Here is a 14,854-nt window from a genome sequence, read left to right as displayed (position 1 = left end):
ATGAATCCAAACTACCGAAATCATGCCCAGAAATCGAATTTTTCCAAAATTTCTTTTTTAGAATCTTATATTTCAATATACTGAATGTATATTGGGCTCGATGGACCATTCTGAGGACTTTGATTTTTTCGTCACCGGTACGAACTTGTGAAAGTTCAATGAATCCAAACTACCGAAATCAGCCCAGAAATCGAATTTTTCCAAAATTTCTTTTTTATAATCTTATATTTCAATATAATGAAGTTATATTGGGCTCAGTGGAACATTCTGAGGACTTTGATTTTTTCGTCACCGGTACGAACTTGTGAAAGTTCAATGAATCCAAACTACCGAAATCAGCCCAGAAATCGAATTTTTCCAAAATTTCGTTTTTATAATCTTATATTTCAATATAATGAAGTTATATTGGGCTCGGTGGACCATTCTGAGGACTTTAATTTTTTCGTCACCGGTACGAACTTGTGAAAGTTCAATGAATCCAAACTACCGAAATCTTGCCCAGAAATCGAATTTTTCCAAAATTTCTTTTTTAGAATCTTATATTTCAATATAATGAATGTATATTGGGCTCGGTGGACCATTCTGAGGACTTTGATTTTTTCGTCACCGGTACGAACTTGTGAAAGTTCAATGAATACAAACTACCGAAATCTTGCCCAGAAATCGAATTTTTCGAAAATTTCTTTTTTATAATCTTATATTTCAATATAATGAAGTTATATTGGGCTCAGTGGACCATTCTGAGGACTTTGATTTTTTCGTCACCGGTACGAACTTGTGAAAGTTCAATGAATCCAAACTACCGAAATCTTGCCCAGAAATCGAATTTTTCCAAAATTTCGTTTTTATAATCTTATATTTCAATATAATGAAGTTATATTGGGCTCGGTGGACCATTCTGAGGACTTTGATTTTTTCGTACCGGTACGAACTTGTGAAAGTTCAATGAATCCAAACTACCGAAATCTTGCCCAGAAATCGAATTTTTCCAAAATTTATTTTTTAGAATCTTATATTTCAATATAATGAATGTATATTGGGCTCGGTGGACCATTCTGCGGACTTTGATTTTTTCGTCACCGATACGAACTTGTGAAAGTTCAATGAATCCAAACTACCGAAATCAGCCCAGAAATCGAATTTTTCCAAAATTTCTTTTTTATAATCTTATATTTCAATATAATGAAGTTATATTGGGCTCGGTGGACCATTCTGAGGACTTTGATTTTTTCGTCACCGGTACGAACTTGTGAAAGTTCAATGAATCCAAACTACCGAAATCTTGCCCAGAAATCAAATTTTTCCAAAATTTCTTTTTTAGAATCTTATATGTCAATATAATGGATGTATATTGGGCTCGGTGGACCATTCTGAGAACTTTGATTTTTTCGTGTATCAAAATTGACTCTAATTAAAAAATATCCATGGCCAGCGGCCACATAACTCAACTTGCATAAACTTTTACTACAAAAAAATAGACTCTAATTACAAGTTACAAAAAATAGAGTTGACTCTATATGGTATATATATATAAGAAACAAAACAAAAAAAATTAAGAAAATCTCAAACATAAGCACTTCACGTATAGTAACACTGCATTCCTATTATTTTTAAAGTAATTCATCATTTGTACTGTTCAATATATATGCCTTAGTTGTATGTGTGGAGGGATGAATTATTATTATTATTATTATTATTATTATTATTATTATTATTATTATTATTATTATTATTATTATTAGGGTATGCTAACTAGTGTCTCACATGCAATAATTAAAAAACAAAAATAGTTTATAAATTTTAGTTCAACTAACAGAAATATTAAAATTGTTATTCCCTTCGTCCCAAAAAGAGTGAGACTTTACACATACCAATACATAACTTTGACGATTAATATATTTAGTTGTATAATAGTAAAAATTATAAAAATTTGATATTTTGAAAATACTTTTCGAGATGATTCCAACAATATCTTATATGCTAATATTTGTTTTTATTTATTAGTAAAAAAATAAGGTCAAAATAAAATATGTCATAGTCAAATTGTCTCACTCAATTTGGGACGGAGGGAGTAGTATATGATGCATGACGTGAGTTTGAACTTTGGTCTCTCCACTTTTTGTATGTGACTTTGTGATTACTCATTTCGTTTATTAACCAAAAAAATAATAATTTAAGTGGACATACTTTATAAGGGGACCAAGACAAAATTTTAAGAGTGTGTTTGATCTGAATTTAGGACAAGACAATTCGAATTAAATTTCTTACTTCTCACTAAATTACGGGACAATATTTTGTCCTATATAAAAGTTGTTTAAATTATAAAAATAACATCCCGTACTTAATTCTGTGTTGTTTTGTCATGTATGGTTTTAGTTTTGTCCGGTACTTAATTTTTGCAAATCAAATGGATCCTAAAATACATACAGGAACATACACTTTATTTTTATATTAATATTATTTTTTAATTATTGGAGAATTTCATGTTTGTTATCAAAAGTTAGTAGACATCTCACTCTTGATTTCATGTTTTTAATACTATTGTGTTCTTGCTATATAATTGTCCGGTATATTTTATATATATTTTAAGTGACACAACACAAGACAAGAGGTGGCGCATAGTATTGCGGTTCGTGATACATTCGTGAACATATCTTCGTGACATCTATCATATCACATACATAATTACCAAAAATAGGACATAAAAAGCCCAAGTAAAAAAAATTGGATCCAAAGAGAAATGCTAATACCCAATATAACTCTTAACATTAACCCAAAAAAAAAAAAAAAAAACTAACTTAACACAGATTACATAAAATCTACCCTGATTTTATTTTTCTTTCTACACGTTCTTCTCTCTCCCCCCCGCCGTGTTTCTGTTGTCTGGTTCCGTAATGACCTCCGTGTTCATGACAATTCTACACGTTCTTCTTCTCTTTATCCCCCAAAAAACCTGCCGTTTCTTATATCCCAACCCTCTGCACTCGATCTATATCTGTTTCTATTGTCATAAAAGAGTATGACAATGATAATTGGCTATGGAACCCTAGATCTATGGTGGTTCTTCTCCTTATCCGATCTCTGTTTTTATTGCCATAAAACAGTATGACAATGATAATTACTGGATCGCTGGGAGAAGTTTGGTTTTTGGTGCTGCTGCTGCTATGGAGTGTTTTTGTTTTCTGCGTATCTGATGTATGAGTGTGCAGTAGTTGTAGTTTTCTTCTCCCAGTTTGTTTTTATTTTCGGTGCCTGTTTTCTATGGTTTTGGTGCTTTTTGATCCGTTCCATGTGGCTTATACCATTGTATTCTGTTCACTATATATTCTTATACCTGTCTGTCTTATACCATTGGATTAGTTTGTGTTTAATAAAATTTGGTGCTTTCAAAAAACTCCCTATCTGATCTTTGTTTCTATTGCCATAGAAGAGTATGACAATGATAATTGGATATAGATCCCAACCCTCTGCTCTCGATCTATGGTTCTTCTCCCTTTCTGAACTCTGTTTCTGTTTCTTTTTTCCATAAAAGAGTGTGACAATGATAATTGGCTCCCTATCTGATCCATCTCTGTTTCTATTGCCATAAAAGAGTATGACAATGATAATTGGTTATAGATCCCAACCCTCTGCACTTGATTTACGGTGGTTATTCTCCCTATTTGAACTCTGTTTCTATTGCCATAAAAGAGTATGACAATGATAATCGACTCCATATCTGATCTAAACTTAACTTAATTTGTTGTTAAATTTGTGTTATCTGTTCATTTTATTTGTCACCAAACTTAACTAAACCACTTAACTTAATTTGTGTCTGAAAATATAATTTCTCTATTTTAATTATATTTTGTTGGGATGGGTTTGACAGAACAATTAGATATGAAGCTCTTCAGAGTGAAGCTGGTAAGATGTTACTTAGGAGATCAGGAAGAGCTCCTGATGATATCTCAAGTGTTGTACTTGTTGAAAATAATAGGTATTTCTGTTCAATCATAACTCAAAAGTGCTTCTGTCAGTAGATAAGATCAAATAAGTCAATTCAAATAGACGCATAATATATTTGTGATGAAAGTAGAAGTTTATGATTTCAAGTTATATTAAAATTAAAAGTTATCAGTGAAATGCATGACTGGGTGATATATTCTATAGATCATACATAAAGTCAGAAGCTGTGTTGAAGATAATGGAATACATAGACTTACCCTTTCCGCAGATAGCGTTTCTTCTTCAGTTCCTGCCTCTGTAAGCACTAGTATATTTTATCGGTTCTTTACCAGTTTTATCATGTTATTTCATTGCTAAAGAGAAACAAGGTTGATACTGATGATATATGCAACGGATTACTGCAGGCTTGTCAGAGATTTTGTTTACGACAATGTTGCAAATAATGGTTACACGGTTTTTGGTCGCTCTGAATCATGCTGTCACAACAATAATGTGTTAAGCTTGATAATTCAAAGTTATCCTCAAATCTTTGAGTTGAAATCTCCATGTATATGTACTGTAAAGCATAGAAGATAAGCTTTAACTCCACGAAAGGTTAGAACATCATTTTGTAATAATATTTATGTCTTATACATCATTTTGACTTTATCTTTTATTCTAGAAATAACTTATATATACCACTTATTTAATAAGCGCTTATGCTTTAAGCATTTAGTTAAGTTGTTTATTCAAACATGATCTAAATCCTTGTACATTCTCCTCTTAGCTTGGGTATTACTTGTACCTTCGATTTGAGTGTTAATATATTTTCATATTCTTGTTTGCTGCTAAAAAAAAAATCTTTGTTGGAATAACAGAACCATTGATAGGAGAACAACATGTTCATCATCATCCATGGATGGTTTACTTCACCACATTCATTGCTGGTTGTGGTTCTTATGAGTTTGGTGCTTGTGTAAGTCTATAATTACTTCTCTGTAACAATATGTTATACCAATCTCCAATGAATCTAATTAATGAATAAATGAAAATTCAGCAGAAATAAGCTCTTAATTAGACAATTACAAGATTCTTGCTTGCTTGGAATTTATTTTTCATTTTGTTTTTTCAGGCTGGATATTCATCTCCAACTCAAGATGCTATCAGGAAGGATCATAATCTGTCTTTGGCAGAGGTAACCAAGTAGTTATTCAAATTTTTATTTAACTGCATAAGTAGTTCTTTCTGTCTTTGATTATCATGTACTCAAAGAGTTTTTGATAACTTTTGTGGATTGAATGTATGCAGTACTCCTTGTTTGGCTCCATCTTGACTTTCAGTGCGATGATTGGCGCAATAACAAGTGGGCCTATTGCCGATTTCGTAGGATGAAAGGGGGTAATAATTTCAGGAAAATGACGATGGTTTTTTGTGAATAACTTCCAAATTGTTAACTATTTTTATTTATATGCAGGCAATGAGAGTGTCGAGAACATTCTGTATCGCAGGGTGGCTTGTTATTTACTTTTCTGAGGTTCGAACTACAAAACTAAACTGTTTTAAATTACACCAAACCAATAGTTAAAAATCTACAATTTACTTATGTTACAATCTCCTGTCACCGAATTCATCGTGTGTCCAACTGTTCGTAACTCCACTCGATCTTTTCTTTTTCTCCCCTATTTTTTACTTATGTTAATTTATGCTACAAGATCCATCTATGACTTTTTTTTTTGGGGTTAGGCACTGCCTAATGCCCATTACGGCTGGCTGCCATGTAAACACCAACCAAGTAAGCAAGTTAAACCTTCCTTTAAATTCAACTTAAGGTTTTATATTGGATAGTCTATTTTTTTTTCTAGCACATTGATCTCATAGCATAGCATAGCATAACATAATAATGTGGTAGCTAGTGAATTGAATTGAACTAATTTTCTCATAACATTGGATTGGTTAACATTAGTCTTTTGGGTGCAGTGGCGTTGCTTTAATTGGTATGGCACATTGATATTTGTCTATGTTATTCCATTTTCGACTTTTTCATAATAGTTTTGCAGACTATTGTGTATGATGGCCCACGTTCCCATGATGAAGAGAATACAGCTCTTTATCCGATATAAATAAAGGTTGGGACACAAGAAACATCCTTATCCTTGGTACGTTAAGCTAACCCTAAAAATATTAATTTTTACCTCTTACTTTGCCTTCTATTTTCACATTAACTAGAACATGGCGCACGGGTTTGACATATGTAACAGTAAACAGTAAAAATATTTATTAATAAAAGTTATATAAAAAAAAGTGGAATAAAATTGAAACATTATTTCAACAATAAATTTTAATAGTCTAACATAATGTTTATTAAAATTATATATATGTGCGTTATTTATTTTAGAATTATATTTCTTTTTTTTTAGAGTTTAGAATTATATTGCTTGTAGTAAATACTAAATACTACTAATAATAAAAAGGTAATGCAATATGAGCTTGTATTTGTGTATGTGTTTTTTATAATCAATAACATGTTTCATGCAAGAAAACTTATTTATATGATAGGCACGAATTATATATATAACATTTTTTTAATGTGAAAAGATATGATGAAAAATATGTTTACTCAATTTTTTTTTAAATTACAATTTCGTTACCGCTATTCTTTTACACCAAACAAATCATAATTCAATTTAAGTTCACACTGTGACCTTTTAATATTTAATCAAACTTTAAAATGAAAAAACAATAGGGTCTGATTTATTTTTAAAAAAAATAGTTTAATGTTTCCTTTCCTCACTTTTTATATATATCTTTTGGCTTTTAAAATTTTTCTATCATTTTTTTACCGTTATATAGCACGACTAATTATACTCGTATACCGTAGGAGTTGAAGTTATAGTTTAACATTAAAAATGTTATAGTAGCCCCTTGTAGTATACTATATTAATACTACTATTAGGTTTTATTGTTTTAGTGTACTAAAACTAGAGCTGCCAAGATTGCGTAAAAAAAAAAGAAGATTGGTCTGGACTAATGACCGACCTATTAGCCCTAATTCAATCGGGTCTTCTGGCCCAAGTTCATGTAGCCCAAACATAAATTTGGATGGACGGGTTAGCCCATCAAGTATCGGCCCAGTCCATTATAAAAAATATTTTTTATAAAAATAGTATGAATAAAAACATAAAACTATCAACTAATTGAAAAAAGTTATATTTACCTAAAACTTTTTAAGTTTTTAATTTATTAATTGGTTTAATTTTTTCATAGGGATCAAACTGGAGTTTAATTGATATTTAGTGTTGATGTAAAAATTATTTACACTTGATATTGAATAAATAGGAAAAAATAAAATGAAACGGGCCGAGCCATTACCCTACATGGCCCCATGCAGGCCGGGCTTGTTAATGTGTAGTCCATTAATAATTGGGTTGATTCAGGCTAGCCCATGTAGTAGTTTTGGGTCTAGACCGGGCTGGAGCGGATCAGCCCATTTGACAACTCTACATTTTGTATTGAAATTCATTTTTATGTTAATATTTCTTATTCAATTGATAAAATATCAATCGATTTAATATTTCTTGAGACAATAGAAATATTACGTTTAGTTTTGAATATAGTCAAATATGGAATACTTTTATAATTTTTTTGGAGGTTTGAAATAATTGATTACCATAGTGGCGTTGTCCATCTACTCTAATTTATTAATATTACTGCCCTATAATTTTTTTAGAACCTCATTTTTACGAGGACATGTGCCATGGTTCATGTAGCATATGCATAAGGGGTTGGTCCTCGTCTTAACTCAATATCACAAGACATTTTTCTTTGGTTGATTGAATACCACTTTTAAAATCTCAATTCAATGCACGCCTTAAAATCGTATGAAGGAACTATCATCCTTTTGTCTTAAAATTATTTTATTGAAGAACTACCAATTTTAATATTTTTTATTCATGTGTGTATGCCTTGTGTGCCTATATCTTTGTGCTCTATCACTAGGTTCTATGGGTCTCTTTGGCAAGATCAAAAAACAGACTTCTAACTTATGTCTTATAGCTTATAAGTTAAAAGACCTGTTTGGTAACATATTTTTCAAAGCGTTGACTTTACGCATTCCTATAAAAATTCTATAAAAAACTTACTCCCTCCGGTCTCATATATAAGAAACAAAAAAAAAATTAGAAAATCTTAAATATAACCAAAAGTTACCCTAATCATTATAGATATTTTCAATATTCCAATTTTACCCTTAGTTTTACTTTTCAAATAATTTTCATACTACTACAAGTATAATCATTATTACGGTTTTCAAGGCTTGACTTTACTTGTTTGTAACTTTTCTAAGGGTAAAAGTGTAAATGTATTATTTTTTCTATATTTTAAACACTCTTCGTAAAAAGTGTGCATTTTTTTTGTTTCTTATAATCAAGACCGGAGGGAGTACTATTTAAGCTCTTAAAGAGCGCGTTAGCATTTACCTTTTTTTAATAAACCATGATTATTAATTTTAAAATAGAAAATTTGGGGAATACACATAGGGCTGGGTAAAAAACCGAAGCCCGGCCGAACCCAACAAATCCGCCCGAAAGTTAGAGATTTGGGCGGTTTATAACGGGTCACGGGTTAGCGGGTTGAAAAATACGGTTTGGACTGGGTTGGTACGGGCGAGTCCGGGTAGAGAGAACTGGACCGACGGTGCCCGAATCAACCCGCATGAATAAATCAAAACGACGAATCTAAGCTTTTTCACGTCTCCTCTTCACACTTTCTCACTTCACCTCAAACAGTCAAACCCACGCAGACGAAAACAATCATGAAACATTTTAAAACTCAAAACTTAATCATTCTTCATCTTGTTTGTCTAACATCGTTGAAATCAAATGTTATATTTTTAATTTTATTTGCGATTTTAATTTTTTTTCTTACTTTTTATGTCGATTTAGAGTTTCTAAGACTTTCCTTTTGTGTTTGTTTCATGATTCTCTCATCTCGTTGCATATTTTTTGAATCTAAACCGCAAACTTTTGATTTGTTGTTGTTTTTATTTTATTTTAATTTTTTTATGTCTAACTAGTAACCGCTTCAAACCGTCCGACAACCCGCATAAACCGCAAACTCGAACCCGCGAAAACCGCTCTTCATTTTTTGGGCGGATTGAGTCTTACCTTTTAACTCTGCGGTTTAGACCAAGTAACTTTGAGCCCGAACTCATCCATACCCGCCCACTACCCACCCCTAAATACACATACACAACAAACTTTAATAAAGGAAAAAATTAAATAAAAGTTCTTTGAGAGGGTTGAGCAGTGAATAGAAAAGAGGCTCTCGATCACTTTCTCTCCCGCCGCCCGCCTCCGTCCGTCTCCGTACAGCCACACCTGGTGAGTCACAATTACTTTGTCATTTCTCTATTATTGGTTGAATCTACATCATTTAACATCTTTCTTTGGATCAGGAAACCAAACTGAAGATGATTTCAACTGCAATTAGGTCTTTGAAGAGTAAATTGTCATCACCTCACAATCTTCCTCTCAGAAGAAACCTTTCTGCTTGGCTAGGTAAGAAATTTCTGGTTCTCTTACTTTCTTAGATCAGAGTATTTGGTACAAGAATCCTACATTAAAGCATAAAAATAAATCCATCATGATTCTTGAATTGTCAACAAATTTTCTTGAAGTGTATTATGGTTTCTATGGAAGGTAGACCAGATAAAGATAGTATAAAAGTTAAGGAGGGAGGCCAAATAAAACTATAGGTGAAATCATCAAGAGAGATCTTGATTGAAAAGTAAACGGTGTATCTATATACATAGTCCATTGTAGGACATTATGGAGTCATTTGGTGCATGTAGCTGATCTCCTAGTGGGAAAAAATTTCGTTGTTTTAAACTATTGTGGTGATACTCTTGGGTACTTGTACATTTTGTTAGTTTTATTTTTATTTTCCCCTCAGATGATGATTTACTTTTATAATCCTTATGGTCACCTTATTGAGCAGGAAATGGAATTGCTAATCATCAGGTTAATAAGTCAGAGTCTCCGGAGGAATTTGAACAGCGGATATTCAGTCCTAGGGGAAATTCAAAAAATGATGCCGTTTTAGATAAGCTCAATCAACAAAGGACTCGAGAAAGGTCTGCTGGAAATACCCAGGTGTTGGATGATCTCAAACGAACTTTTGACACATTATCTGATGGAATGGATGGGAAACTCAACAATGCTGCCAGATTCTTTGAATCTGATCCTGATGAAATCGATAAAGCTGATTATTCTTATCGATATGATACCACTTTTCATCGGGGAGGAAAATATGATATAAAGGTATGCCGAATACCAATCTGTAACTTCGTCAGTTATCACTATTACATATTATGTATATATGTGATCTCTTTCTAATCTTTTTAATTTTGTTTGGCATGAGGGAAACATTGATCTTTAGATGTGGCCCATCATAACATATGTTTGGTGGGAAATATTTCATGAAGTATAGTGAAAATTGTGTTTTGAAATATATACACGTCGGTTTCTTAATGATAACATAAGCTTGTTATGGGAAATTTAGAATATTATGCAAAACCTATTTTTATTTTATCACATTGTGATCAATATTCATTATTATACTCTTGTTCATATTGGACATGAATGAGATGTTGCTTTCACGGAAGCCTTTTTGCAAGCAAGTTTATTGTTCTCTTAAACATGTACCTATACCTATCCAGCAAAGTTGTCAAATAACACTTCTCTCAGTAGCTAGATAAAGCCATGAAATAACACACATTTGTACTATTAAGATTCAGTATATGGACTAATCATGTTGATAAGTTATTTTTAACTAACCATCAGTTTCTGTCTGCTTTTGGTTGAGTTTACATCTTTTAACATATTCAAAGTTTTTTTGTTTGAATCAGGAAACAAAAATGGAGATGGTTTCAGTTGTAGTTAGGTCTTTCATAAGCAATTTGTCATATTACAATAATTTTCTAAGAAACTTTTCGACTCGGACATTTCCAGGTAGCTACTCAATACCTCTCTTTTAACATAGTGGTAGATAGTGCCGCTGATTTCAGTTACTATTATTTTTATTATAGTTCTAAATTGTAGTAAGGTTTTTCTGGTTTTTGCATTCACAATTGCAGCGGCTAATGCAATTTTGGGATCTGCTTCTCTTCATAATGTGCGAGGTATGTAAGGACTAAAAGCATCTTCATTTTTTGTAAAATGTAGAGACTAAGAATGAGTGTGTCAAAAGAAAAAAAGAATGAGTAAAAAGATTATTTGGATTAAACTAAAAAATGTATATTTTATAAAGACTAGAAACATATGTAACTTGTAAAAAAAAAAAATCTAACTTGGTGATAAATATCACATGGTAATTCTCACCTTTTTCAAAAGGCTATTCATGAGTTTTTTTGTTTGTTTATATCTATGTTTGGATTAAATATGGAATCCATCATGTTCTAGGTTGTTTCAATGATTTATTCTCCCTAAATCATGTTGATTGTTGAACAATGGTTGATGTCTTGGCTTGTGCGATTTGAGGATTTAATTAATAAGTATATCTGCCTACAATCTAGAAATCACAATATATATGATATATGCAGGGTCTGAACATGACCTAGACCTACTTCCTCCGTCACATGACTGGAGAAATCGCAAAGGCGTGTTAGTAGACTCAAGAAACCAAGGAGAATGCGGCAGTTGTTGGGCATTTTCAATAACCCATGCCATCCAAGCCTCTCTAAAACTTAAGAGAGGATGGTCGGTTAAGGTCTCAAAGCAGGAGTTTCTTGATTGTATTAATCGTGAAGAAGATGGCAGTTTGTTAACACTTGACACTGCCTACAAATATATAACTACTTACGGCATTTCATTGGAGAAGCATTATCCGTACGTGTCGCATCAAGATTCACGATTCCGTCCATGCCGCAGAACGGTATTTTATTCCTATCTATTATTTTAAATTCAAACAAAAAATAATCAAACAAAGATACTATCCAATCACTTCAGATTGGTCTAGAGTAGACAAGTAAAATTAACTAACACATGTAACTCAAAAGGAAAAATGGTAGATATTATCATGTAAGTTGGTTAGAGTTTCAAAATCGAGCCATAATCACTTCAGTTTGCAAAATCGTTTCAGGTTTTTGAGGTGTTTTTGCAAAATCGTTTCAGTTATGGCTTATGTGTTCTGTTTTGGGTTTGTGAATTTGTTCTACTAATTGGTTTGTGAGCTTTGTTCATAGCGTTTTGAGATTTGTTCATAGCTTTTTGAGATTTATTCGACTCACTTGTTACTTCATCTTTTCTAATCGTTTCATGTACTAATGGTACTAAATTATAGTATTACAAACTTCTATAGTGTACATAGAATTTGTTAAAATATATCTACTTGTGAGCAGGGAGGCAATCGGATCCATATCAGTGGATTTGTTACATTGAAAATGGATGAGAGATTCTTAATGAAAGAAGTGTTGGAGAGGCCTATTACTGTGGGCTTGTGTGCTGGTGTCGAGCTTAGTGAATATATAAAGGGAGATATTTTTGATAAGGAAACATGCCATGTTGAGCATCCTACACTGCCGGATGAATATATAGAAGTTAGCGAACCCAACCATTCTGTATTGCTGGTTGGTTACGACACAAGGGGTAAAATTCCATATTGGATCTTACAAAATTCTTGGGGAAGGCACTGGGGGATAAAGGATTTTTTCTCGCAAGGAGAGATTTTAACATATTAAAGGGTTTTGCCTATTACCCCATTATTCAAGGTGAGTGTGATAAATCGATTCAACCCTGAGCCAAATAAATTATCTTGGCGTATATAAGTTCTTTTGTTTCATTCTCATATTCTAAAGGGAGTAGAGTACCTTCATGTTTTCTGGATTATTTTGCACAAGTCAAAACCAGAAAACATGAAGGTACTCTACTTCCTTTAGAATATGAGAATGAAACAAAAGAACTTATATACGCCAAGATAATTTATTTGGCTCAGGGTTGAATCGATTTATCACACTCACCTTGAATAATGGGGTAATAGGCAAAACCCTTTAATATGTTAAAATCTCTCCTTGCGAGAAAAAATCCTTTATCCCCCCAGTGCCTTCCCCAAGAATTTTGTAAGATCCAATATGGAATTTTACCCCTTGTGTCGTAACCAACCAGCAATACAGAATGGTTGGGTTCGCTAACTTCTATATATTCATCCGGCAGTGTAGGATGCTCAACATGGCATGTTTCCTTATCAAAAATATCTCCCTTTATATATTCACTAAGCTCGACACCAGCACACAAGCCCACAGTAATAGGCCTCTCCAACACTTCTTTCATTAAGAATCTCTCATCCATTTTCAATGTAACAAATCCACTGATATGGATCCGATTGCCTCCCTGCTCACAAGTAGATATATTTTAACAAATTCTATGTACACTATAGAAGTTTGTAATACTATAATTTAGTACCATTAGTACATGAAACGATTAGAAAAGATGAAGTAACAAGTGAGTCGAATAAATCTCAAAAAGCTATGAACAAATCTCAAAACGCTATGAACAAAGCTCACAAACCAATTAGTAGAACAAATTCACAAACCCAAAACAGAACACATAAGCCATAACTGAAACGATTTTGCAAAAACCTGAAACGATTTTGCAAACTGAAGTGATTATGGCTCGATTTTGAAACTCTAACCAACTTACATGATAATATCTACCATTTTTCCTTTTGAGTTACATGTGTTAGTTAATTTTACTTGTCTACTCTAGACCAATCTGAAGTGATTGGATAGTATCTTTGTTTGATTATTTTTTGTTTGAATTTAAAATAATAGATAGGAATAAAATACCGTTCTGCGGCATGGACGGAATTCTTGATGCGACATGTACGGATAATGCTTCTCCAATGAAATGCCGTAAGTTGTTATATATTTGTAGGCAGTGTCAAGTGTTAACAAACTGCCATCTTCTTCACGATTAATACAATCAAGAAACTCCTGCTTTGAGACCTTAACCGACCATCCTCTCTTAAGTTTTAGAGAGGCTTGGATGGCATGGGTTATTGAAAATGCCCAACAACTGCCGCATTCTCCTTGGTTTCTTGAGTCTACTAACACGCCTTTGCGATTTCTCCAGTCATGTGACGGAGGAAGTAGGTCTAGGTCATGTTCAGACCCTGCATATATCATATATATTGTGATTTCTAGATTGTAGGCAGATATACTTATTAATTAAATCCTCAAATCGCACAAGCCAAGACATCAACCATTGTTCAACAATCAACATGATTTAGGGAGAATAAATCATTGAAACAACCTAGAACATGATGGATTCCATATTTAATCCAAACATAGATATAAACAAACAAAAAAACTCATGAATAGCCTTTTGAAAAAGGTGAGAATTACCATGTGATATTTATCACCAAGTTAGATTTTTTTTTTTTACAAGTTACATATGTTTCTAGTCTTTATAAAATATACATTTTTTAGTTTAATCCAAATAATCTTTTTACTCATTCTTTTTTTCTTTTGACACACTCATTCTTAGTCTCTACATTTTACAAAAAATGAAGATGCTTTTAGTCCTTACATACCTCGCACATTATGAAGAGAAGCAGATCCCAAAATTGCATTAGCCGCTGCAATTGTGAATGCAAAAATCAGAAAAACCTTACTACAATTTAGAACTATAATAAAAATAATAGTAACTGAAATCAGCGGCACTACCTACCACTATGTTAAAAGAGAGGTATTGAGTAGCTACCTGGAAATGTCCGAGTCGAAAAGTTTCTTAGAAAATTATTGTAATGTGACAAATTGCTTATGAAAGACCTAACTACAACTGAAACCATCTCCATTTTTGTTTCCTGATTCAAACAAAAAAACTTTGAATATGTTAAAAGATGTAAACTCAACCAAAAGCAGACAGAAACTGATGGT

The 14,854-nt window shown here is 32.5% G+C and overlaps 1 protein-coding gene and 1 long non-coding RNA gene across 4 annotated transcripts; both read left to right on the top strand.

The window, feature by feature from the left end:
- The first annotated feature begins 2,856 nt into the window (after positions 1-2,856).
- On the top strand, positions 2,857-4,183 carry LOC123895182. Its single transcript, XR_006804111.1, has 3 exons — positions 2,857-3,195; positions 3,869-3,976; positions 4,150-4,183. It is a non-coding gene; the product is annotated as an uncharacterized LOC123895182 (long non-coding RNA).
- A 617-nt stretch (positions 4,184-4,800) lies between these two features.
- LOC123895175 (cathepsin L-like) lies at positions 4,801-12,799 on the top strand. 3 transcript variants are annotated; one of them, XM_045945406.1, is made up of 10 exons: positions 4,801-4,900; positions 5,057-5,119; positions 5,233-5,322; positions 5,399-5,458; positions 5,668-5,716; positions 9,919-10,241; positions 10,829-10,931; positions 11,057-11,101; positions 11,522-11,853; positions 12,320-12,799. In XM_045945406.1, exons 4-10 carry the CDS (start codon positions 5,402-5,404, stop codon positions 12,656-12,658), a joined length of 1,248 nt encoding a protein of 415 aa, XP_045801362.1. In that variant the 5' UTR covers positions 4,801-4,900; positions 5,057-5,119; positions 5,233-5,322; positions 5,399-5,401; the 3' UTR covers positions 12,659-12,799. The 3 variants fall into 3 exon arrangements, with proteins under 3 accessions (XP_045801362.1, XP_045801364.1, XP_045801365.1); XM_045945408.1 differs by adding an exon at positions 9,377-9,479 and having other exon boundaries at positions 5,399-9,302; XM_045945409.1 differs by lacking the exons at positions 4,801-4,900; positions 5,057-5,119; positions 5,233-5,322 and adding an exon at positions 9,377-9,479 and having other exon boundaries at positions 5,443-5,458; positions 5,668-9,302.
- Positions 12,800-14,854: the final 2,055 nt, after the last annotated feature.

This window comes from Trifolium pratense, linkage group LG7 (assembly GCF_020283565.1).
Source record: "Trifolium pratense cultivar HEN17-A07 linkage group LG7, ARS_RC_1.1, whole genome shotgun sequence".
NCBI lineage: Eukaryota > Viridiplantae > Streptophyta > Magnoliopsida > Fabales > Fabaceae > Trifolium > Trifolium pratense.
Note: the sequence above shows the minus strand (reverse complement) of the source record. Positions and strands in the feature narration are given on the sequence as shown.